The sequence below is a fragment of the Parambassis ranga genome, chromosome 19, assembly GCF_900634625.1.
Source record: "Parambassis ranga chromosome 19, fParRan2.1, whole genome shotgun sequence".
Taxonomy (NCBI): Eukaryota; Metazoa; Chordata; class Actinopteri; family Ambassidae; genus Parambassis; species Parambassis ranga.
The window spans coordinates 24,151,587-24,176,101 of NC_041039.1; the positions used below are offsets into that span (position 1 = coordinate 24,151,587).

Consider the following 24,515-nt stretch of genomic DNA (forward strand, 5'->3'; position numbering starts at 1 on the left):
ACTGTCTGTTGACTGACTGTTGTCTGACTGCTGACCATTGGCTGACTGTTGTCTGTAAGTTACTGACGGTTGACTGGCTGTTGACCGTTGACTGATGGTTGACTGTCTGTTGACTGACTGTTGACCGTCCACTGACTGTTGAGTGACAGTTGACTGTTGTCTGTTTGTTGACTGACTGTTGACCGTCGACTGACTGTTGAGTGACAGTTGGCTGTTGTATGTCTGACTGACTGTTGACCGTTGTCTGTCTGTTTACTGTCTGTTGACTGACTGTTGACCGTCGACTGTCTGTTGAGTGACAGTTGGCTGTTGTCTGTCTGTTGACTGACTGTTGACCGTCGACTGACTGTTGAGTGACAGTTGGCTGTTGTCTGTCTGTTAACTGTCTGTTGACCGTTGTCTGTCTGTTGACTGACTGACTGTCTGTTGACTGCTGACTGACTGTTGTCTGTTGAGTGACTGTTGTCTGTCTGCTGACAGACTGTTGTCTGTCTGTTGACTGTGTGTTGACTGTTGACTGACTGTCTGTCTGTTGACTGACTGTCTGTCTGTTGACTGACTGTCTGTCTGTTGACTGTTGACTGACTTTCTGTTGACTGTTGTCTGTCTGTTGTCTGTCTGTTGTCTGTCTGTTGAGTGACTGTTGTCTGTCTGTTGTCTGACTGTTGTCTGTCTGTTGAGTGACTGTTGTCTGTCTGTTGAGTGACTGTTGTCTGTCTGTTGTCTGTCTGTTGAGTGACTGTTGTCTGTCTGTTGAGTGACTGTTGTCTGTCTGTTGTCTGTCTGTTGAGTGACTGTTGTCTGTCTGTTGTCTGTCTGTTGTCTGTCTGTTGAGTGACTGTTGTCTGTCTGTTGTCTGTCTGTTGAGTGACTGTTGTCTGTCTGTTGTCTGTCTGTTGAGTGACTGTTGTCTGTCTGTTGAGTGACTGTTGTCTGTCTGTTGTCTGTCTGTTGAGTGTCTGTTGTCTGTCTGTTGAGTGTCTGTTGTCTGTCTGTTGTCTGTCTGTTGAGTGACTGTTGTCTGTCTGTTGAGTGTCTGTTGTCTGTCTGTTGAGTGTCTGTTGAGTGACTGTTGTCTGTCTGTTGTCTGTCTGTTGAGTGACTGTTGTCTGTCTGTTGTCTGTCTGTTGTCTGTCTGTTGAGTGACTGTTGTCTGTCTGTTGAGTGACTGTTGTCTGTCTGTTGAGTGTCTGTTGTCTGTCTGTTGAGTGACTGTTGTCTGTCTGTTGTCTGTCTGTTGAGTGACTGTTGTCTGTCTGTTGAGTGTCTGTTGTCTGTCTGTTGAGTGACTGTTGTCTGTCGTCTTGGTGAATATGCAGAGCAGCTGCACAGCTTCAGTTTTTGTTCAGCAGCTTCACTGAAAGAGGTGAAAACAGTTTGACTCTGTGTTTGAGACGTCGTTCAACAATTCATATAAAAACAATAGAAATATGTTTGTTTGAGTTTTAACTTCGCTGAGATAAAAACCGGGTCCAACATGAGAACATTCGCCGCTGATGTCGGAGCCTCAGATCAGGCCGCGAGGACGTTTGTGACCTGAAGTGTTGTTGAGCTAAAACTGAGGCAGGATGGTGTCAAAGTGCAGCCAGTCACTGAGGATTGTCCTCCACCTTTTCATGAGAAACGCAGCAATTATAACAACACAAAAAGGCCTGAATGGGTGGAGGGATGGGTGGATGTGGGGGGGGGGTCGTTAAGTAAATGATGTGAATGATAATTTGAGGAGAAAGCAGCTCTATGGGACATGTGGCCCAGAGCGGCGGGCTGGAGGGCTTTTCATGATATTCACTCTATTACAGGGATTAGAGATGTGAGGGAGGCCACACACACACACACACACACCTGTAGAGTGTGTGTGTGTGTGTGTGTGTGTGGAGGGGGAACCTTCGACCTTTAAACGTGTCGTTCTGTGCTTACACTCTCACTCTGAGGCTTTTCTTCATTGTCTGACGAACATCAGTGGAGTTCAGTTTGTCCTCGTCGGCTCTGAGCGCTCCTCCATCTGTCAGCAGCCACACACACTCCGTTAGAACGTGTTTCCACAGCAGCCTGTGAGACTCTGAATGAGCGGTGAAGTTGTGTGTTTGTCGGTCACACAGGAAGCACTTTGTGTGTCGGTCAGGTGAAAGGAATGGTTTTAAAGTTGGAGGAGCAGTGAGGCGCAGGAGCACCTGGACATGGAGGGAGGCCAGGATCCACACACCCACTCCCCATTCTCAGCAAGACCCCCATGAAATCACCCTTTAACTGAGAGAGAGTGTGTGTGTATTAAATATAACGCTCTCCGCCTTCTGAATGTGTTTTTGTAGATGTGTACTTGGGTAAATGAAGCGGACCAGCCGCCACAGTGCTACCTCAGCAGAGGATCCTGTCCTCCTCGTGCTCGGACTGATCAGGCCTCAGTTGATGAATTATGCCTTGTGTGCATTCAGTTGTTTCATTTTTAACACTTTGTTTTCATGGTGTTTCGTTCTCATCTGAGAGTCTTCTCATCATCCTTCCTCTCCCTCTCTGCCCCCCCCCCGGCTCTTGGACCAGCCATGTATGACAGATATGGTTGATTGTGAGCAGATCAGAGCAGATCATTGAGGTGAAAGGCTTCATTCAGCTTTCAAAGGAGCCCTGATATGGAAGAAATGGGGATATCCTCCTGACTGCTCCTTTATTCTACAGACAGTGTGTGTGTGTGTGTGTGTGTGTGCGCTGACTTTAGTCAATGTGAAATGATCGGCCGGTGCTGAACAGGAAGTAGCGTGAATGGGCGTCCTGCTGGGCAGCGTGGTCTGATCTGCACGCTGGCGGTCTGCGGACAGGAAATGAAATGTTTGTTCTCGGAGTCTCTGGGTGATAACGGACATGTTCTGTCGGCTGCTTGTGACAGGACCTTCACTCCGGAGTCTGGGTTTCATGTCCCCCTGACACTGAGAGCTGCTTTGTTTTCACCTGTGGTTGAGGTTGGACATTAAAAAGTGGGGTTAGGGGTTAAAACAGGCGAGGTCACAGTTTGTCCGTAAACACATTCGTCTCAGTCCAGGACTCGTCAGGCCTGTGAAATGTTGACCTCGCTCCGTCTTCCTGCTGAGGACGCACTGCTGTAGTGAAGATGTGCAGAGGGCTGGGCCTCCTCACCCACCGTACTTCATACCTGCACTGTAACCGCAGAGGGAAGCAGACCCAGACAGCACTCACTTCCTATTTGGGTGTCACATGGTCTCCTCCTCAGACCCCGCCCCTTTAGCAGACTGCATGAATGAGCTTTTATTGTGAACAGGTTTTGTGGCCTCTACCTTGACATGGTTTTCTTTGAACCACCAGACCAGCAGCAGGACTGAGAGTCCTGGACACCGGTGAAGGCGTCCCCGTCCCTGGCCTGCTGTGGACGCTGACTGGACGAGGTCTGACCTGACCCACAGTTTCACAGCAGCAGTTTGAGGCGTGTTTTCCCCTGAAGACACTGAGGCGGGTTTTATTGGTCTGCGGAGCTCCTGCTGCTCAGACGATATGAGCCGCGGATCCCTGGCTGGGCTGGATCTGACTGGATTAGCTGTTTCCTGCCCAGACACAATGCGGTCCACCGGGAAACTAGATCAAACCACACACACGCATATATGTGTGTGGATATCATAACGTGCAAGTGTGTGTCTGTGTGTGTACGTGCAGAGGGAGCAAAGAGCCGGGCTAAAGGGCCGAAAGCCAACAAAGCACAAGGAGGCAGAAGCAGCAGGAAGCTGACTAGTCACTTTATCCGCTCTCTGTGCCGGCGGCTCGGCCAGACGCGGATCAGCACGGAGATGAAGTTAGAATCAAAGGTTGGAGCTCGGGATTAGTCCTGAGCGGGAGGCGGGGGCTCAGGTTTAAAGAGAGGGACCGGCTCAGATTAGGTCTGAGCATCAAACACACACTCAGCCCGTTATATCTTCACAACAGCTGTACACGCCATCAGCTCACTGATTATTGATTATACTGCTGATCAATACAGAGCAGCAAGAAACAAAACTGACATATTATTACAACTGTCACATGTTAATCAATGAAACGTCATCAATATTACTTATGGTTTGTGGCAGAAGGAGGATCTTACATTCTGAAACCACATTTTTAAATCTATGTTTGAGGTGTTATTGATCTGTTGTTGATTAGTTATTGATCAGTTATTGATTGTTGTGATATGAATTAGTTTCAAATAATAATCCTCGTGTTTACTGATTTTTAATCTAAGGCCTCTCAACCGGTTTTAAGGTGCTATTTTTGTGGGGTTTGAGCCTCTGCTGTGTGAGAGTGTGTGAGAGAGAGTGTGTGTGTGTGAGAGAGAGAGACAGTGTGTGTGTCTGTGTGTGTGTGAGAGAGAGTGTGTGTGTGTGAGAGAGAGAGACAGTGTGTGTGAGTGTGTGTGTCTGTGTATGTGTGTGTGTGTGAGAGAGAGAGAGTGTGTGTGTGAGAGAGAGAGAGACAGTGTGTGTGTGAGAGAGAGAGTGTGTGTGTGTGTGAGAGAGAGAGAGAGACAGTGTGTGTGAGAGAGAGACAGTGTGTGTGAGTGTGTGTGTCTGTGTGTGTGTGTGTGTGTGAGAGAGAGAGAGAGTGTGTCTGTGTGTGTGTGTGTGTGTGAGAGAGAGAGAGAGTGTGTGTGTGTGTGTGTGTGTGAGAGAGAGAGAGTGTGTGTGTGTGTGTGACTCAGGTGATGAGCAGCTGATGTGTGATCGTGTGATGTGTGTGTGGATGAACAGCAGCGCGCTCTGATCCGTGTGAGAACGCCTGTCCCTCAGCGTATGCATATATAAGCCTACTATACACTGTTCCTGTTCTCACACACACACACACACACACACACACACACACTGAAAAGGCAGAGTCCTTTCCCTGTTATGCAAATAGCAGCAGCCTTAAAACGGTTTGAGTGAGAATTAAACGTGAATTAAATGAGGCTTGGCTCCTTTCTCTGCGCTGCCTCTGAATGAGCCAAAGTCCCGTCACCATGGGAGATCCCCACGCCGCTTCCACGCCTGTTAGGGGCCTGACAAGACGAGAAGTGACATAAATACCGTGGCCGGCGTTCAATCCAATTATGCGGCGTGGCCCGCCTCAATACCTGCGGGCCTCGCCGCGCTCGCCGGCGTCCCTGCTTTCAGGCCGCCTCTGTAATAGGAGCCGCCGCATTCACCCTCACTCCGAGCGCTAACCTCGGAGCCCTGGGCCCAGCATCTCCCCGCAGGCCTGCAGACCCGGAGCAGCGCTCAGATCCAGGCCAACAGCAGGGTGTGTGAGAACAGGCAGACCAGGACTGCCCGGTGTGCTGCCTGAACGTGGGGCGCTCCGTGATGGCTGCTAACATGCTGTCAGAAGTGTCATAGATAGGTAGATACTTTATTGACCCCAAGAGGAACGTCAGGTAACAGAGTCTATGAGGCTATGAACACAGCACACTAAGGTCAGTGCGTGTGGAGGCTGTGGAGGGTGGGCTGCACGTGGGTATGTGGGTGGGGACAGAGCTGCTGCAGGATGCAGGGTGCCAGCATCAGATGTGGTGTCATCCCTGCTGGGACAGGTGGAGGCTGTGGTGTGGGTGCAGGTTCGGTCTGAGCCACTGACAGTAAAAACTATGGACAGAGCTTCCGTGACGTCACCCGTTTGTTTCTGAGGCTCAGTGGGACGGTCCGGTGTGGAGAGGGGGAGCACGAGTGGAGTTTAGGGGGGCGGGCGATCGTGGAAGCAGGAACTATGCGTAACTTTAAATCCGTATATAATTAAAACGAGTGAGTTGTAAAACAACATTCCCCCCGTACAGCTGACACTAGAAGAGAACCTATCATTGGGACCAGAGGGGTTTTTTGTTCCAGGCTGTAAACATGTTCTTTTCTGCTGTGAAGTCGGCCATCTTAACATGGGAGTCTATGGGAAATGACTCGCTGCTGGAGCCAGCCCCCAGTGGCTGCAGCATGAACTACAAGTTCTGACACTTCCGCATGGGCTTCAAGTCTCAGCCCCAAAGGTTGCCACTTGCTCTGAGCACCGCAGCAACAGGTTCCTGTTAGCGCCGGCTCGCTCTGCCTCCACAGACCTACAACATAAACTGGAGTTGACAGCCACATCGGGCCCCTCCCCCGGTTCCTCGGTGGTGCTTGGCTTGTGTTCGAGCCCATTTTAACCACAGGCATTTACAAGCTCCCCTCTAAACAACCTGCCAGGTGCTCTAAGCCTCCCGCTGAAGGGCCGCTGAACGTTACGAGGCTCCAATACGATTAGAGCAGAATGGGCCCTGAATGGAAGAATGGAGGCTCTCATAAAGAGGAAGACTGTTAGCACAGCGCTGTGCCGCGCTGAGCTCCCATGACCAATCTGCAGCTAATGAGCATTCAATGAGCGTGCTCTATGTCACAAGTGTCCTGAGCTGGGACGGGGACACGGAGCCCAGCCATTTCTCATATTTGTCAGGGACACGGCTAATCGCTTCGGTCAACTTTCACTTTTATTGTATGAATTCAGAGCGGCGAGGACGTTCTCACACTCCGACTGTGCTGATGAACATTCATGGGCCGGCCCGAGGGACGGGATGGTACAGTGAGATGTTCATTCAGAGGCCGGCAGACTGCAGACGGCCTGACGGGCTGACGGACGGCCTGATGGACAGACGGGCTGACGGACGGACACGTCTGTGTCTGCCTGTCGATGCGATTATAAATGTGCAGTTTCTCCTGCGGCCTCTAGAGGCTCCACAGACCTCCCGGTTTACTTCAGTGCAGCAGTAAACATGTTTACAGCTGCTGAAATATGCAGGTGTTTATTTTCTTATCAATTAAAGTTACAGAAGTATAAAAACAAACTTTCTCAGCTGTGTAAGAATGTTTGTAAATTATAATATATTTTTTTCTTGTTATTTTTTATACCTGTTTGTGTTTGTAACGTCTGTTCTTTGTTAGTTCGTCTTCACTAATTTTTGAAATCATCTGGAACCATTTATGTTTTGGACAGTTAACCCTGTGAGGGTTCATAAATGTCAGTGACTGGAACAGCACGGTCAGTCTGAACGTCAGGTTCTACAGCTCAGCCTCCATTCAGACACAGTTCTGCTTTCAAGTGTAACAAGTGCACAGAAAGCAACAGGTGCAGCCTCACACACACACACACAGACACAGTCACACTCACACAGACACACACTCACTCGCTTTCTCTCTTACACACACACACACACACACACAGACAAATACACACACTCACTCTCTCTCTCTCTCTCTCTCTCTCTTACACACAGACACACTCACTCACACCCTGGCTCTGTAAGGAGCTTTATCCCAGGGCTTGTGTCTCTCTCTCCCTCCACAGTGAGGTGATGTTTAATGGAAAGTTAATATGGCTTTAATGCTTGTCGCCGCACTCCGACATCGAAGGCCCCACTAATCCACTCTGTTCCACAGACGCTGAGACAGACACACACACAGACACACACAGACAGACAGACACACAGACACACACAGACAGACAGACACACAGACACACACAGACAGACAGACACACAGACACACACAGACAGACACACACAGACAGGGACTTTTATCTGTTTTCAGATGCAAAAACACTCGGATCCTGCAGGAACTTATTCACAGTTTTAAAGATGCATCATTTATTATTTACATTTATTATTGTTTACTTCTTGATTGTTTGTTTGGACTCATTATTTTCACTCAGTTATAAAACCTGAGAATTATTCGTTCCTTTATTTTCACCTTGCGTTCTATGCGAATCTTTATTTTTATTATTTTCGGACTTTTGGCTCCTGCTCCAGCTGAACTCGCTGCTGTCTCGCTGCACGGCCTGCTTTATGCGCCCTCTAGGGACGAATAAAGTTGTTGTGAATTTGAAGTAAAATCACTTGATTGACAGCTGTTCCCTCAGCTTGTCCCTCTGATGGACAGGGCGTGAAGGACAGGGTGGGTGTTGGTCTCATGTCTCTGGACGTGTTGCAGCTTTGATTTGTTTCTGAACGTCTGCTTCGGCCATTTTTGCGTCAGTAGAACTTCTTTGTTGGTGGTGAAGCGTCACACTGAGCGTCACTCTTCAGTCCCACTCACACTGTGCTCATGTCAGAGTGATGCAGATTCACTGCAAATGGCCGCCTTCCTGTTGGGTGTGTGTGGCGTTCAGTGGTGTTAAACCTCACTGGTGTAGCTGTAGTCCTTTGCAGGATGTTTTTGTGCAGCATCATGTTAGGCTGAGATGAAGCTCCAAGTTCCAGCAGGATGGTTGGATTCCCTGCTGCAGCTGAAGCCACGCACCGCGGCGTGCCGTGCCATGCTGTGCCATGCTGTGCCGTGCGGTGCCGTACTGTGCTGTGCTGAGCTAGGTGTTTGGTAGGACTCGCTCTGTGAGCCTTAACTAGTCCTGAGCGGAGGCGCGGCCCCGGTTGTTTTCGCCTCTTTGCATGTGTAATCAGTTCAGACTTCAAGAGGCTAATGGCCTTAAAATGAGTCTTAACTGGTGTTTAATTCAGCAGCAGCTGTTGTGCTGGTTAAGAATCAGAGAGCAGCAGGCCGGCCCGTCTGACGGACCAGGAGGAGAAATTAGTTCTGCTGAAGGCCGAGTTCCCTCCCAGTGAACCATCTGCTCCACTTCAGTACAATAGAGGGATTTTCTGAAGGAATAAACCTCAGAAACACTTTCAGAGGGGTTTTGGTTAAAGTGTTGAGTTTCCCAGCAGGGCCGCCGGCCGCGGGTCTGCTGCAGATTAATGATGGCTTCCTTTTGTGGAGGATCATTTCATCACCAGATCATACAGAGACGGGTTCAGATGATACACAAACGTCTGAGCAGGATGGAGGCAACATGGCAGCCCGCCCCAATGGCCCATCCCCACTGAGTGTGTGCGGGTGATGAGGGTCAGTTCACTGTCAGACCGCTGGCTGCTGCAGCCATGGGTGGACACAGAGGGGGGGGCAGCGTGTGCTGAAAGGCCGTTAGTCACAGGTCTTAGAGGGACACTCAGGTCTTAGAGGGACACTCAGGTCTTAGAGGGACACTCAGGTCTTAGAGGGACACTCAGGTCTTAGAGGGACACTCAGGTCTTAGAGGGACACTCAGGTCTCAGATCTTTGTTGATCTTCACGTTCTAACCTGACTCTGCAGGTCTGACCTGTCCCCCTGACCCTCCGGCCCGCTGCTGTCCTGCAGCTTCTCTGTGGCAGTAAGCACGAGGTGTTCAGGGGCAGTGGGTGTTCTGTGCTTCTGAACTTAAACTCATTTTCCACTATCAGACGGTGGCTGTGATCAAAGGTAACCAGGACAATGCTGTCTGTCACTGACCCTCTGCATGATGATGATGGTGATGATGATGATGACGATGAGGGTCAGGGTCAGGATTCATTGTAAAAAGCTGCACAGAAAGGTGAAGGCAGTGAAACTCTGGAGCAGCCTGAGCTTGTAACAGTTCAGTTTGATAAAGTTTGAATAATAAAAACCTTATTTAGTTAATTTTATTATTTTATTAAGAAACTCTTCAGGGGACTTTTCTAAATATTCCCTCATGTTTCCATCAGAGTCAGACCTCTTTTTGTACTGTAGCACTGTAAATAAACTCTTGAAGGTGGAAATAGAGAATTAATGTTCATGTTTAAAAGCATTAAAGACATTTTAACTCTTTAAGTATCAAACAGAGCTGACAGCACGGTCTGTGTTATAATGATGTGATATCACATCAGATTCAGCAGAAACACATTAAACCGATTTATATATAATATAATTTATAATATGAGTTTAGAGGTTTTTGTCCTGGTGGTTGAAGTGGATTTAACCCTGTGTGTGTGTGTGTGTGTGTGTGTGTGTGTGTGTGTGTGTGTGTGTGTCCGTATAAAGCCTGTCTAACAGCCTCACACCCGCACACTGTTTGGACTGGAAGCTCGGACCACCATGATGTTCCGCTGCAGCGCGCTCCCGCCTCCGCTCTACCCGAGCTTCCTGCGTCCCCCCGCGGCTCTCTCCTCGCCCCTGGCCCGCTCTCTCCCCTCCGGCTTCCTGGTGGAGGATCTCCTCCGGCTGAGCCAGCCTGTCGGCTACATACATCGGAATTTCTCTGCCGTGGACGTGCTGCCGCTCAACCCGGCCTCCTCGCCCCGCGCCTCCGCTCCCAGCGCGGAGAGGTCCCCGCTGCAGAGCTCCGGACAGCCCGGCTCCCCGCACACCGCCTGCCCGGACTCAGGGTACCTCAAGTTCGGCGTCAGCGCGATCCTGGCGCCGTCCGCACGGAGCGGTGAGTCTGTCAGCTTTTTAAAGTTCTTATTACACAAAGGGTAAAATAAAAGTTATCAAACTAAAATGAAACCTCATGATCAGCTTCATCAGGTCAGGTCTGAAAGTTTTACAGCTTCAGCTTCTTATTGATGATTTACAGTAGATTTATAAATACTGTTGATGAAGATTCTCAGTCATCCAGGTCATCATACGCAGAGAAGATTAAAGCAAGGCGTCCTCCTGAAGTGATTTTATATATTTAATTGTTGTAATATATTTTATTATTTATTTTTTATTATTTATTATACTTTTTTGGCTACGTATTGTTTTATTTTGAAGGTGGGTTATTGAGATTAAGATTAAGAATGACTTTATTAATCCCTGTGGGTAAATTCTAGCAGCAGCGTCAAAGAACAATATATACAAGGAAATATATGAGGAAATATGCACACACACTCGCACCCATCAAAATGAAGATAAATACAGTTAATTATCTGAAGATGATCAGTCTTTAAACGCACTGATGTGATGAGGTCAACCTGGTTCTGCTTCAGTCCACAGTCTGCAGTCCAAGTCCTTCCCGCTGCCGTTCTTTGATGGAGCCCTGCATCCTTTCCTCAGAGCCTCCTGCTTCACAGGTAGGATCCACACACACGGTACCTCACAGCAGCACCGCACACACTGCGTCACAGGGCGCGGGCGATCGATCCCTGATCAGCTGTCCATGAAAGATAGATATCTGTGGATGGTTAATTCACAGAATAACCATCAGATCCAAGTCAATAAGAAAAATATACAGACTGTAATTTATTCACTTATCAAAAACAATAATTAAAGTAACACATTCCATCACAGGCAGCAGATGATGATTCACTGTGAAAAAACAAATATTATGTGATAGAAAAATACATATTTTTATTTTTAATTTTTTTTATCAAAACAGATAAATCAGTAGGCTGATACTAAAAAACATGAAGCATGTAAAGCCACAGCCTACAGGGGGCAGCAGTGAGCAACGCCAGCCTGTTTTTAACTTCAACCAATCAGAAACAAGTGAGTCACTGGCAGCTAGCATGTAGCAGTTAGCATGTAAAGTCACTGTGACTGAAACAGACTTATCAAAGCAGAAAAGTCTTCATGAAGCAACAGACAGAACCACAGACACCGCACTGAGCGGGCCGGCCCGTCGCTGCGGCAGCGTGGCCGCCATATTGGACCTGGCAAATTTACCACTAGACTAATACAATGAAATGGACACTGAAGCGTGAAGTGTTTGAGCTGATGTCCGTCATTGATCCATTCACACACAAACAGTAACAGATCTGGAAATCAAACCAGCACCAAGGACAACATTTCTATTACTTTATGTAATCTGATTACTGTTTCTGTTTGACCCTCCTTTCTTTCCTCTTCCTTTCTCATCCCATGTAATTCCTGTATATAATCTAACTCACTCCATCTAGTATAAAGACTGTTTACCTTTATTGATCCAGTGTATGTTTATATTGACCTGCCTCCTACAGATAACTCATTGATTTATTATCATCACTATTATTACTTGATTGTTGTTTTCATTTCTTTGCTGATAATGTCATTGTACAGTGGTTCGCTCAACCTTTTGCCCCATGAAACATGCGTTGATGCAAGATTCATTGCTCAACGCGGGGTCTACATATATATGTCTATAGCCAGAACTGACAGCACTTCCTGACTGGACTCTGATTGGTCAGAACTGACAGCACTTCCTGACTGGACTCTGATTGGTCAGAACTGACAGCACTTCCTGACTGGACTCTGATTGGTCAGAACCAAACCTGGTTCAGCAGCAGCTCAGAGCCTGGAGCCTGACAGACCTGTAGTTCACTCATTATCTCTTCAAAGTGTTTTAAGGACAGTTTACGAGCTGTGTGACCGTATGACATCATCAGGCTCTCCGCTCGTCGTCATGGCGCCGCAGAGCGACTGACCTGTGGACCGGTTTCCCTCTCAGCCGTGTGCACTCTCTGCGACGCATCCAAACTCTGACAGCTCACAGTTAGCTGCTGACATCAGCACCAGTCGTCCTGATCTACAAATTAGTCCAGTTTGTTCCGCTCTAAACATATTAGCCCCGTTTGTCATGCTCTAAATGAGAGGCGGGGTCCTTCCCAGCGCAGGAAGCCGCCGCCATCCCTTTCCCACCAACCCCTCTGCCTGCCCACAAAGCAGCTAGCACCGTGACCAATGAGAGCCAAACCACACACACAGAGAAAGGGGGACACAGAGCACACACACAAACACAGAAACACACAAGAGAGAGAGAGGGGGGGACACAGAGCACACACACACACAGCTACACACACAGCTACACACATGATTATAGATCTTCTCTGTAGTCGCTGAATGACACACTTCCTGCTTCTGCCCTGATGAAGATGAAGATGATGGACAAATCAAACTTTACTGACTCACGCGCTCAATAACTGTTACACTCTCTCCTGTCTCCAGAATTTTAAAAGAATTCATTAAAAATGTTTAAAATGTTTTAGAAAAGTTCAAAAATGACTCATCAGAGAAATGAATGATTTTTCTGAGTCATGTTTCCACCGACTGTCTGTTCATAAACTACAGTCAGTAAATATCTTGTGGACGGTCAGAGGTTCAAAACCAGCAGCTGCACCTTGAGAGTTTTCTGGAAGATGCTTCAGACTGCTGGCTGAAAATGTCCGGCAATGTCCTAAGTGTCACTGTGTGTAGTTTTACTGTGTGTTAGTGTGTGTAGCTGTGCATCACTGTGTGTAGCTGTGCATCACTGTGTGTAGCTGTGCATCACTGTGTGTCGCCGTGTGTAGTTGTGTGTAGCTGTGTCACTCTGTGTCGCTGTGTGTTTGGACGGGCTGACCTGTCTTTAACAGGTCTGCAGCCTGTTGACGGCCTTTTGCACTCTTCAGTTCATTACAACACAATCAGCTTTCTCTGAGCGTTTGCAGCCCCTTCACGCCTCATTAGAGGCAGTGTGAGTGGCTCTTGAGGGCCCGCCTCATTAGCATAGGCTCTGTTTCCACTGCCGGACAAATTGGGCTCTTCAGTGTCAGATTTTAGGCAGAACGAGGATATTATGGAGAGCATCAGGGAGCCTGTGAGCTCATTACGGAGACAAGAAGAGACGGCGCTTCACACTCAAACACACAGTTCGCTGCAAACACACACACAGACGCCATTAATCCTCTCCTGTCTCGTCCCTGCAGCCTCTTCCTCTGTGGTTCCTGTCCCTGGAACCTTCTCCTGGCCCCTGGCCCCCAGAGGGAAACCCAGGAGGGGCATGCTGCGACGGGCCGTCTTCTCAGACCTCCAGAGGAAGGCCCTGGAGAGAACCTTCCAGAAGCAGAAATACATCAGCAAGCCTGACAGGAAGAAGCTCGCCAGCAAGCTGGGACTCAAGGACTCGCAGGTACACAGGGGGGGCTTCAGGGCCCCGCGGCCCTCAAACACACAGACCTTATATCAGGAAGGGTTTTTGCTGCACACACTGCACACATGACCCAGTGGAGTCAGAGAGGGTTCCATGTGTGAGAGTCAGGATGAATGAAGGCATGATTGTGTCCAGCTGGTCTCTACTGAATATCACTGCCTGATGCAAACACACAGAGCTACACAACAGTACACACAGGAGGTTCCCCTCTAAAGTCTGCCATGCAGCGGGTTTAAACATGAACAGACTCAGATCTGAACAACTTCTGACCACACTGCACAAGGGGCCACAGGGGGCCCTGTTTAAAAAGAGGCACAGCATCGCCCTCTAGTGGCTCCTAGAGTTCCTCACAGCGTGGCACTCTCTGTGTCCTGTGGTCTGACCAGTCCTGTGTCCTGTGGACTGACCAGTCCTCTCTGTGTCCTGTGGTGTGTTGAGTCCTCTCTGTGTGGACTGACCAGTCCTCTCTGTGTCCTGTGGTGTGTTGAGTCCTCTCTGTGTGGACTGACCAGTCCTCTCTGTGTCCTGGGCAGGTGAAGATCTGGTTCCAGAACCGCAGGATGAAATGGAGGAACTCCAAGGAGAGGGAGCTGCTGTCGACGGGCGGCTGCCGCCAGCAGACCCTCCCCACAAAAACCAACCCCCACCCCGACCTCACAGACGTGGGCAGCGCCTACTGCCACCGGCTTAGCAGGACACCGTCACAGGAGTCACATCCCCTCCTCCACCACCACCACCACCACCCGTCCTCTCCGTCAGAATCCAGCAAACAGTCGGAGCTGTCAGAGTCAGACGGGGAAGAGATCACAGTCTCCTGAAGAGGTTCAGAGGAGAAGCAGCCAGAAGTGCCTGAGTCTGTGGTGTACATATGTGTACAGTCTGTTTATATCCTGCAGCTGTAGATTTATTTTAGATTTAATCTACTAAACATCCATGACTATTTGTATTCTTTATATTTTCTCAAATAAACCTGTAAAAGTCTCAGCTGGTGTCCAGATCCTGATTCATCGACCGCCATGTTATGAAGAGCCTGGGAGGTATTTAAAAAGAAGTTTAGATCTGATGGTCTCCTGCATGAACCCTGGTCTTTAGTCCACTCCTCCAGATCTGATGGTCTCCTGCATGGACCCTGGTCTTTAGTCCACTCCTCCAGATCTGATGGTCTCCTGCATGGACCCTGGTCTTTAGTCCACTCCTCCAGATCTGATGGTCTCCTGCATGAACCCTGGTCTTTAGTCAGAGTTCAGTCAGGTCTGTGTGCAGGTCAGTCAGTAACCCTTTGCTCTCCTGGAGGTAGTTCTTCACTAGAAGAGACGTTTGCTTCATCTGCTGTCATGTTGGAGAGAAAACCAGGACCCAGACCCGGTCTGACTGCAGACTGGTTCAGGGTTTCTTTCAGAAATTCAGACAGTCTTCTTGTTTCATGATTCTTCCACCCTGACAGGATCCACAGGTCCAGACTGACTGAGTCCTCCACACAGCATCATACTGCCTCCACCATGTCTGACTGTATGAAGCCTGTTCTTTGGGTTCTAGCCTCTCCTTTCTGTCTCCACATGAAGACAACATCTCTGTGAGCACAGAGCTCTAGTTCAGCTTCATCTGACCAAAGGACTTCCAGTCTGTGTGCTCTGTCTCCAGGTGGTCTCTAGCAGACTTCAGTCTGGTTTGGAGGTGTCTTCTCTGCAGTCTGGCAGTCCATTCCCTTGCAGGACTCTGGACACTCAGTGTAAATGGAAACATTTGAAATCATCATTTAGAAACTAAAACAACAAACTGTGTTCATGTGATGAGTCAGCATTGGGCCACATGAGGGCGCTCTACACACACTGACAGACACACCAGTATCACAGTCACTGATCACTGTCTGCACACACACACAGACTTGGTAGTGATGATGATTCAGAGTGGAACTATTTATTTTTCCTTCAATCAAATCTGTTACTTCAGGCAAAAATCTTCATTTTCTGTAATCAAATATATTTATTGAATTTATGGCTTTGTGTCGTTGGACCTGCTGAAAAAACAGACGTCTGGCTCAGACAGAGTTTTTCTGTCTCTCTGTGTGTCTCTGAGTGTCCCTGTCTTACGGAGTGTCCCTGTCTCACGGAGTGTCCCTGTCTCACTGAGTGTCCCTGTCTCACTGAGTGTCCCGGCTGGCTGCAGATCCTTGGATGATGTCTCTGATCCTCTGTGCGTCTGCCTGCAGGGCTTCATTGTGCGGGTTGATCTTCAGAGCAGCCTGGTAGTCCTGCAGTCCTGAAAACAGACCACAGGCAGGTCAGCTGACTGTCACCTGCTCACCTGCATGATGGGGTAGAGTCAGCCAACCTTCAGCGTAGAGCTGCAGCTGGCAGAAGGCCGAGCCTCGGCGGATGCTGGCTCGGACTCTGGCAGCTGCATTGGCGGTGACAGCTGGAGTCAGCAGCTCAAGAGCCTGCAGAGACACATGTGGACATGTGAGCGCCACCTACAGAGCAGCTTCACCCACACAGCAGCGTCACCCACACAGCAGCGTAACCCACACAGCAGCCTCATCCACACAGCAGCGTCACCCACACAGCAGCCTCATCCACACAGCAGCGTCACCCACACAGCAGCCTCACCCACAGAGCAGCGCCACCCACAGAGCAGCGTAACCCACACAGCAGCCTCACCCACACAGCAGCCTCACCCACACAGCAGCCTCACCCACACAGCAGCCTCACCCACACAGCAGCGTCACCCACAGAGTGCAGACCTGAGATGCGTCCTCGATGGCCTTGTGCAGATTGTGGAGCTTGAGGTGGCAGGCGGCCCTGTTGGAGTACAGCGCGGGGATCCTCCTGTTCAGTCTGATGGCCAAGCTGTAGGCATTGATGGCTCCATGGTAGTCTCCAGCCATGAAGCATTTGCTAAAGGGAAACGTCGGGTTATTGATTCATTGGTTCAGGATCAACAGGTATGAAGCGTGAGATGAGATTTGACTGACTCTGCTCTGTCCTTCAGCCAGTCAGGGTTCCTCTCGTCCTCCTTCAGGTCCCTCAGCTCCTCAGCGTCTGCGCTCATGGCTCGCCTGGCTGCAGCCTGCTTCCTCAGCCACTGTGTGGTCAAAGACATGTGAACACCTGTGTTCATTTAAAGCAGAGTTTGCCCCGTGGGTCGGACTCACCTCCTCCTCCTCTGGCACTCTGGACTCTCTGAGGGCGGTGGGGAAAACCCGCGGTGTGAAGGAGACCTGGATGTCCCCTCTGAGTCGTGGTGGAGGCAGCTCTGCAGGTTTCTTCTCTGTCTTCCTGTCACACCTTTGACCTAAAGGCAGGAATGTGACATCCATTAGAATGAAGCAGAGCAGGAGAACAGTGGTCCTCTGGACGTCACTCGCCTGCTTTGGGCCTCCCTCCGTCTGATGGTGTGGTTCCTGTCCTCTGTGGTTTCGGATCATCTCTCAGCTCCTCCCGTGTTTCCTGTCTCTGCCTCAGCTGCCACTCTGCCAGCTCTGTAGACGTTTTCTGTCGCTCCACGTCCTTCATCCTCTGGATGCTTTCTTTTTCCTCCTTTTCAAGCTGAAAACACATCTGTATAAGTCCGTCTGGCTTCCTCAGCAGACTGAGCTTCATGAGCAGGGTGTGTTTTTACCTTCATCATCGTCTCCAGAGCATATTTTCTCTCTGCCCGCTGCCTCTCCGCCTTTTGTTCCGACTCTGAGGACAGTTTTTTCTGATGCTTCACCAGAGCCGCCTGCCTGATCTTCTTCTTTCTTTCTTTATCATCTGAGACACAGTAAAAACCTGATTTATTCAGATTAAAACACCAGATACCAACACTGACTGAGACAGAACCATGCTTCCTGAGCCGGCACTATTAAGACAAAGATTCCTATCCTCAGACAGACCCAGAATAATGCAGGAGCAGTTCACTGACGAGGAGTGACAAATACAACATCCATCTGTCTGCATTGACTACAAAGATGAAACGTAACCCTTACTGGTCTGTATCATCAGGTGCTCCCACACTCCGTTGCTCCTCTTTGTCAAACTGATGATGGCTACTCCATTTCCAACCCTCGCCGAGCCTTTGTCATCATCAACGGGTTCAAACAGGAAGGCTTCAAACAGGTATGGCGGGAAATGCACCTGATCACACATACACACACAGGTGGACACGTGTTTGAACTCCTGACTGACAGAGGACGTCTACACAGATTAGAACATGTGACCCCACCTTGTGCCTCTGCTTTTGCAGAATGACACATCTTTTTATAACTTCAGGTGTTTTAGACATGATCTGACATCCCTCATAATGTCAGATCATCAAGAAAGACTTTTGGTTAAAATGTTCAGATGTTTTTTTATTTTGTCAGTATTTAACATTAATGTTACTATAAAATAAACAAAACAAAATAAAATAACGATCAAACAGATTTAATTAAGTGATTTATTGTTGGCTTTTTTCAGGTTTCCCCAAAACAGCCACTTCCTGACAAACAAAGATGGCGGCCACTTGCCACCTGGACACGAACAGGGGCCTGGGCCAAGATGGCGCAGAGTCAACACGTTTTTTAAGACGTCTCCAGAAAAATAGGACTCCAAGCTGATTTACCACGGTATTTATGAAACCAAAACGAATACTTGGTTTAGTTAATTAAAGAACTTAAACTTAAATACTAAAACGGCCGAAAAAAAACACACTCCACAACTCAGGAACCAGACTTCAACTTTAGTTAGCCATCGGTTAGCTAAACCGTTAAAAAGCTAAGATGAGCGGTGCCAAAAGAGAAGACACTAAGCGTCCCAGAACTAGATGTCCGCCAAAGACGATGATCAATGAACATGACTACGCTGATGTGAACATTTTTGAGGACCTGGAAATTGACCCGGAGTTTACTCCTCTCCCTGAGACACCGATTAACAGCCCGGCTCCGAAAACATCCTGCAGCGGTGAGCCAGAACCGTCTTTGCGATCCATTTTGAAAGCTGTAAACGACAGAGTGGAAGAGGTAAAACTCTCATCAACCAAAACTCAGAGGACATTAAAGAGTTACAAAAATCCATTGGATATTTGCACAAAGAGGTCGATGATATAAAAGAAGACAACAAAGTGCTGAAGACAAAATGTGAAAAGTTTGAGACCGAGATTGAGATGTTACAAGAGCGGGTCGCGGATGCAGAACGCTACAAGCGCAGGTGGTGTCTTCGTCTTTATGGTTTGCCTGAACACGACCAAGAAAATGTCAAAGAGAAGGTGACGAGCATCTGCCAAAAGGTGGCCCCTGAACTGGGACCGAGAGCTGCTGATGGGATTGACGTTGTCCACCGGCTGGGAGGACGTGACGGTAACAAGGCCAGAGGGGTCATCATTCTTTTCGCCTATCGCACACTGAGAGATGAGATCTGGAGAAATGCGAAAAACAACTCCTTTCTGCGTGACAAGCTGCGCTTTGGAGAAGATCTCACGAAGGAAGATAAGGATGCCAGAGCTGCGCTGTGGCCCATCATTGAAAAGGCTCGCAAGGATGGAAAGAAGGCATACTTCGTGGGACGCAAAGGCTACGTGGAGGCAAAAGAAATACGACGCACATCTTGACTGCCGTTAACAGAAAGGAACGTTTACCATTGGTCATTTAAAGGTGATCTGTTTTCACTACATTTTTGTTCTCTCTGAGTGAAGCTGAGTATAAGTTCTTAATCTAGTTTTGGTTTTGATATGACGATTCAGGAGTCATTATATTTGGTTTTCGTCTTATTAAGGGTTCTCTTCATAAAACAAGTTGGATTTAAATGTTCTGTCTGTTAATACAAGGGGTCTGCGTGACAACATTAAAAGAAACGCTTTCTTTTTATTCTCTAGGGAGGCAGAAGTAGATTTCATCTTTCTTCAAGAATGTCATTCTAATTTAGAAGATGTATCATTTTGGAAAAACCAATGGGGCAAAGACTTGTGGTTTGCACATGGCACCAACAAATCTGCAGGAGTTGCAATATTAAAAGATAATTTTAAAGGTAACATTTTAGACGTAACATCTGATAGTAAAGGGCATTGGATTATTGTTGTTGTTGAATTTCACTCTAATACACTTTTGCTGGGTAACGTGTATGGTTATAATTCTGATAATCTAAATATAAATCTGCTGAACGAGTTAAAAGATGCTATTACCTTTCTATGCATTAAATACACCTCAGCAAGAGTGATATTAGGAGGAGATTTTAACATGGTCTGGTCAAACCAGTTGGACAGATATCCACCTAGATCCAGAAATGGAGATGATCATCTCATTGATTTTTCAAACAGTCTAAACTTATTGGATATATGAGAATTCACCATCCCAATGACCGACAGTATACATGGAATAACAAAACATTTTCATCTCTATCTAGAATTGACTTTTGGTTGGTTTCAAGGGAAATTAAAGAACATGTATCAGAGGTGCATATCTGTCCAGCAATATTAACTGATCACAAATCTATTAACATAAAATTTAATTTCTCATGTGAAAAAAATAGAAAAATGTTTAACCACTGGAAACTTAACAACTCTCTGTTGAACAATGAGGAACTGATTATCGCTATTAAGAAACTAATTAACCAGTACTGGGCACTTGCAAAAATCAATAATGAATTTGGAAAATATTGGGAATTACTTAAATACAAAATTAGAAAATTTGTAATTGGTTTTAGCAAAAGACTTAAAGTAAAAAACACCACTTAGAGCAACTGATAAAGAACATTTCAGACATTAGCACTCGCGTTATAGATCAAGATGATGAGGGGTCACAGACACAATTACAAGAATATCAACAAGAGTTAGATGATATTTTTAAGGACAGAGCACAAGGTGCTTTTATCCGGTCTCGTTTAAAGTGGATTGAAGAGGGTGAAAAGAATAACAAGTATTTTTTTAGTATAGAAAAGAGAAACTATGAAAGAAATTCACTGTCTAAATTAAATATTAATAACTCAATAACTGAAGATTACAATACAATTTCACAATACGTGTCAATTTTTATAGGGATCTTTATAAAAGTGATATCTGCAAAGACAGCACAGATGTATTTAACTCTCTAACAGATGTGAAGATAGCAAGTGACAATCTAAAAGAAGACTGTGATGAATCCCCATCTATTGAAGAAATAAAATGTTCTATCAAAAGCCTGAAACCCAACAAATCACCAGGCAACGATGGTCTAACCTCTGAATTCTACAAATTTTCTTCTGAAATCTCAGAATTTCTTCTTGCAGTTTATAATGAATCCATTAACAAGGAAGAGTTACCCCACTCAATGAAACAAGGTCTTATTACTCTGATTCCAAAGCCCAATAAAGACCCCTTAATTATCCATAATTGGTGAGGTATTACTTTACTTAATAATGATTATAAGATTTTAGCGGCCCTCTTAGCAAAAAGATTGAAAAGTGGGTTAAATGATATTATTCATGAATCTCAAAATGGTTTTATGCCTGGACGACACATCGCTGATAATATCAGATTAGTTTTAGACCTTATTCATTATAAAGACTTGATCCCTGATCCTCTAATTCTTTTTTTGGATTATCAAAAAGCCTTTGACATGAATTAGTTTGGTTGCCCAGCAACCAATACAGCAAAGGAGGTCGGTGCTGGAGTGCGGTCCGTCCTTCTTCTCTGCTGACAGGCTGATAAAGAGTGAACCGCAGTGGCTGAGCACGTTATGGGGCGGAGATCATTAGAATATTAGAAAACGTCGTACGGCGTTATGAGTGGCCGTTTGGAAACAGCGTTTTCTGCGGCGTCCGACGTAAAAAACGCCGTTTAAAGTATGGCGGAAATGTGATATGAACGGCTTGCGATATTATCCACGTTCCGTGCCGCTGTCTGTAGGCCTTACCTTGATGTATTCGTCCGTGGACAAGATGTCCACGCTGGCAGCTTTCGCTCCTTTTAACGGCACGTTAATGTAAACGGTGGACTCCGTCTGAGTCCAGCTGTAGTCGGACACGAGCAGAGGCATGGCGGCTCAGTCTGAGGAGGGTGCTCAAAGTCCCGATGCTTCCAGGTCCAAACAGTCCTGAGCGGAAACATCAGCTTCTGCTGCGGTTACCATGGTTACCAGACAACACGCTGCAACACGCATAGAATAGAATGGAACAGAATAGAATGGAATAGAATAGAATAGAATAGAATAGAATAGAATAGAACAGAATAGAACAGAACAGAACAGAACAGAATGCCTTTTATTGTCACTATACACAAGCACAATGAGATTAAAGCCATTTCAGTGCAAAAAAGCAATGTATAAAAAGAGATGTGTGAGAGATATTAAAAAATAGATAGTAAGAACAATATTTACAATATAAACATAGAAGTCAGTGCACAGTCCTGATGAAATAAATATGGTCTACATACAGTATTCAAGTATGGAAAAAAATATTGCACATGTATATGTTATAAAATATGTTATTGTTATTGTTGAAGTCAACACAACGAACTCTGTGCAGCTCAGTGAGGGCAGAAAGAAGCAGTGAGGAGGAGGATCCAGCCAGCATCAGCTGTACTGACAACAGGCAGTGAGGGGAATGAGGGAGCTGCACATGAGTGCTGACCTCTGCCTTGATGTCGGCAGGTTTTTGGTGAATTATCAGAGGATTATCTGGAGAATGAAGACTCGTGATGCTGGAAAGAGATCAGCTGACATGGCTTCCTGGCAGTCTGAGCACTCTTCACACAGCAGGTGAGGAACCAAACCTGTGGATTTTATGGCTCAGGTGAGGAAAAACTGCTGACTGCATCCATACAGGAGGAGTTCACGCACATACACTGGGGCAAACACTGCACTTCCTCCAGTGTCCACTAGAGACAGGCTCCACGTCAGTCCCTGTAGACTTCCAGGTTAAACTTTAAAATAAAAATATCTTCATGGTACATGTTTGTAATCAGCTCCACTCAGGCTCCAGGCTGCACCTCTTTGTTAGGTTGGGGGTAGATGGAATCAGCTGGGGACAGCTGGAGTGTGACACACTGAGCTTCATCTGATGTTCAGACATGTTAAATGATCTGAAAACCCTCCTGCCAGACCCTGGGGCTCTGCTCTCTGATCTGAGAGTCAGGACTTCATGGACAGTGAGGCTTTACAGACTTTATTGATAAGGACATTTCTGTGTTTAGCTACATCAACAGTAAAATAGGAATTCAAATATAAGTATATAAATGAAGGCAGAATAGAGCAGTTTATTTAAATAAAGTTTTGAACTCCAAACTGAACCTATCTGCGTGACTCGACGTCCTCCCCCTGAGCTGATAACCACAGATACTTTATCAGAGTGCTGATAACAGCAAGGCCACAGACTGCCGCACACTAGCCAGTGTGATCTTTTATGGACTCTCATTTGGTTATAAACCTTTCTTCCTCACTTACTGGATTTGATTATAAACACACCTTATGAAACTCAGCATGAGAGATAAACCTGCAAACGCTGCTGCAGATTTCACAAGTGTTCTGTAAAGAAGCCAAAGGACCGTGACCTCCAACAACCCGCTGTGGGCCGAGGCCTGCGGTTTACTGTGCAGCAGGCCAATAACCTGACGCTCATCACTTGTATCAGAGCAGGAGGAAATACTCAGATACTTTACTTTGATACAAGCAGCAACACTGCAGTGAGAATCCGTCTGCATGTAGCTTAAATGACAGATAAACACGGCACAGATAACTTTTTAGTGACTAAAGAAATGAGACTCCTCCAAACAGCCTGAGGACTGAGGAATGTCCATAAAAATCCATCTAGAGTGATGTTTCTGCTCCTGAGCGCCTCAAACACTGAGACCTAACATTGCTGCTGGGGGAAAATAATACTGCGTGAGCAGAGAAGCATCGAATCCATGCAAACACCCTGGTGCGCCGTGCGCTTGCTTAATGTTTGTAAGTTAGCCTTTGAGCAAAGCTACAGCTAAGTGACTGCTAATGTTATCACTACCAAACTCATGGTCCATGATACAAACTATCTATGATAACTAGCTAAGAGGATTTTAGCCACAGTAAATGATGTAATGCTACAAAGCTATTATGGCTAGCCCGACATGCTCCCAGTCTGCTGAATGGACAGAACATCTCTTATTGTCTTCATTTATGTATCTCTGTGTTTTTATTATATACAGCTATACACAAAGCATCACAAAGATGCTAAGATGTGTGCTAGCTTCCAGATCAGTCAGAATGAGAGCCAGCTGAGACCCAGACCGCCTCCAACACAGTGAACTTTCTCCTGATTGGTTTCTCAGAGGCATCGGTGATGCAGCACAGATCGAGCTCTGACAGAGTTCAGTCATGGGACATCATGTCAGCGTCTTTCCGAGTGGCTCGCTTAGCTCTGCTTTGTTGCATAACGGTGTGATGGACAGACAGAGATACAGATCTGCAGTCAACAGATATATCAATATGAATCTCATCTTTTATAACTGTTCTCCCTCCCACTCATAATGACTGCTTTACAGCTGCGTGGCCATAAAGGCGCATTCATTAAATGGTAAGGATGGTAGAAAGGGCTGCTCTGTTAAAGACTAACCAGAGCGGAACATCAGATAAATCAGCAGCAGATTACAGAGGGCAACACTAAATATGATCATTTACTTATTAAGTTATACTAAAGTGCTGCATTACTTCCCCCAGCTGCTCTGATGCATGTTTTACATTCATTGTGTTTAGTTATATTTTCAGTTCCTGGGTTTTATTTACATCAGCTGACCTTAAACATTTCAGTTTTATTTCACTGTCTTGTAAGTAAAACTTCAGCTAAAAGTTCTATTTTATTCCATTAATCCACACAAAGTTAAAGCAACTCATCATCACATAAACAGCAGAACAGAGCGCTGCTCGGGTGTTAGCATGTTAGCAGGTCTC

The 24,515-nt window shown here is 46.8% G+C and overlaps 2 protein-coding genes across 2 annotated transcripts; one reads left to right on the top strand and one right to left on the bottom strand.

Annotated features, from left to right (window-relative positions):
- Positions 1-9,894: 9,894 nt before the first annotated feature.
- LOC114452461 (homeobox protein DBX1-B-like) lies at positions 9,895-14,484 on the top strand. Its single transcript, XM_028431783.1, has 4 exons — positions 9,895-10,234; positions 10,770-10,853; positions 13,443-13,645; positions 14,200-14,484. The coding sequence occupies exons 1-4, from the start codon at positions 9,895-9,897 to the stop codon at positions 14,482-14,484; spliced, it is 912 nt and encodes a 303-aa protein (XP_028287584.1).
- Positions 14,485-15,561: 1,077 nt separating this feature from the next.
- On the bottom strand, positions 15,562-21,733 carry dnaaf4 (dynein axonemal assembly factor 4). Its single transcript, XM_028431320.1, has 9 exons — positions 21,510-21,733; positions 17,634-17,781; positions 17,285-17,418; positions 17,031-17,211; positions 16,818-16,957; positions 16,638-16,747; positions 16,407-16,560; positions 15,998-16,103; positions 15,562-15,925 (listed from the first exon to the last, which is right to left on the bottom strand). The coding sequence occupies exons 1-9, from the start codon at positions 21,630-21,632 to the stop codon at positions 15,807-15,809; spliced, it is 1,215 nt and encodes a 404-aa protein (XP_028287121.1). The 5' UTR covers positions 21,633-21,733; the 3' UTR covers positions 15,562-15,806.
- Between the last annotated feature and the right edge of the window lie 2,782 nt (positions 21,734-24,515).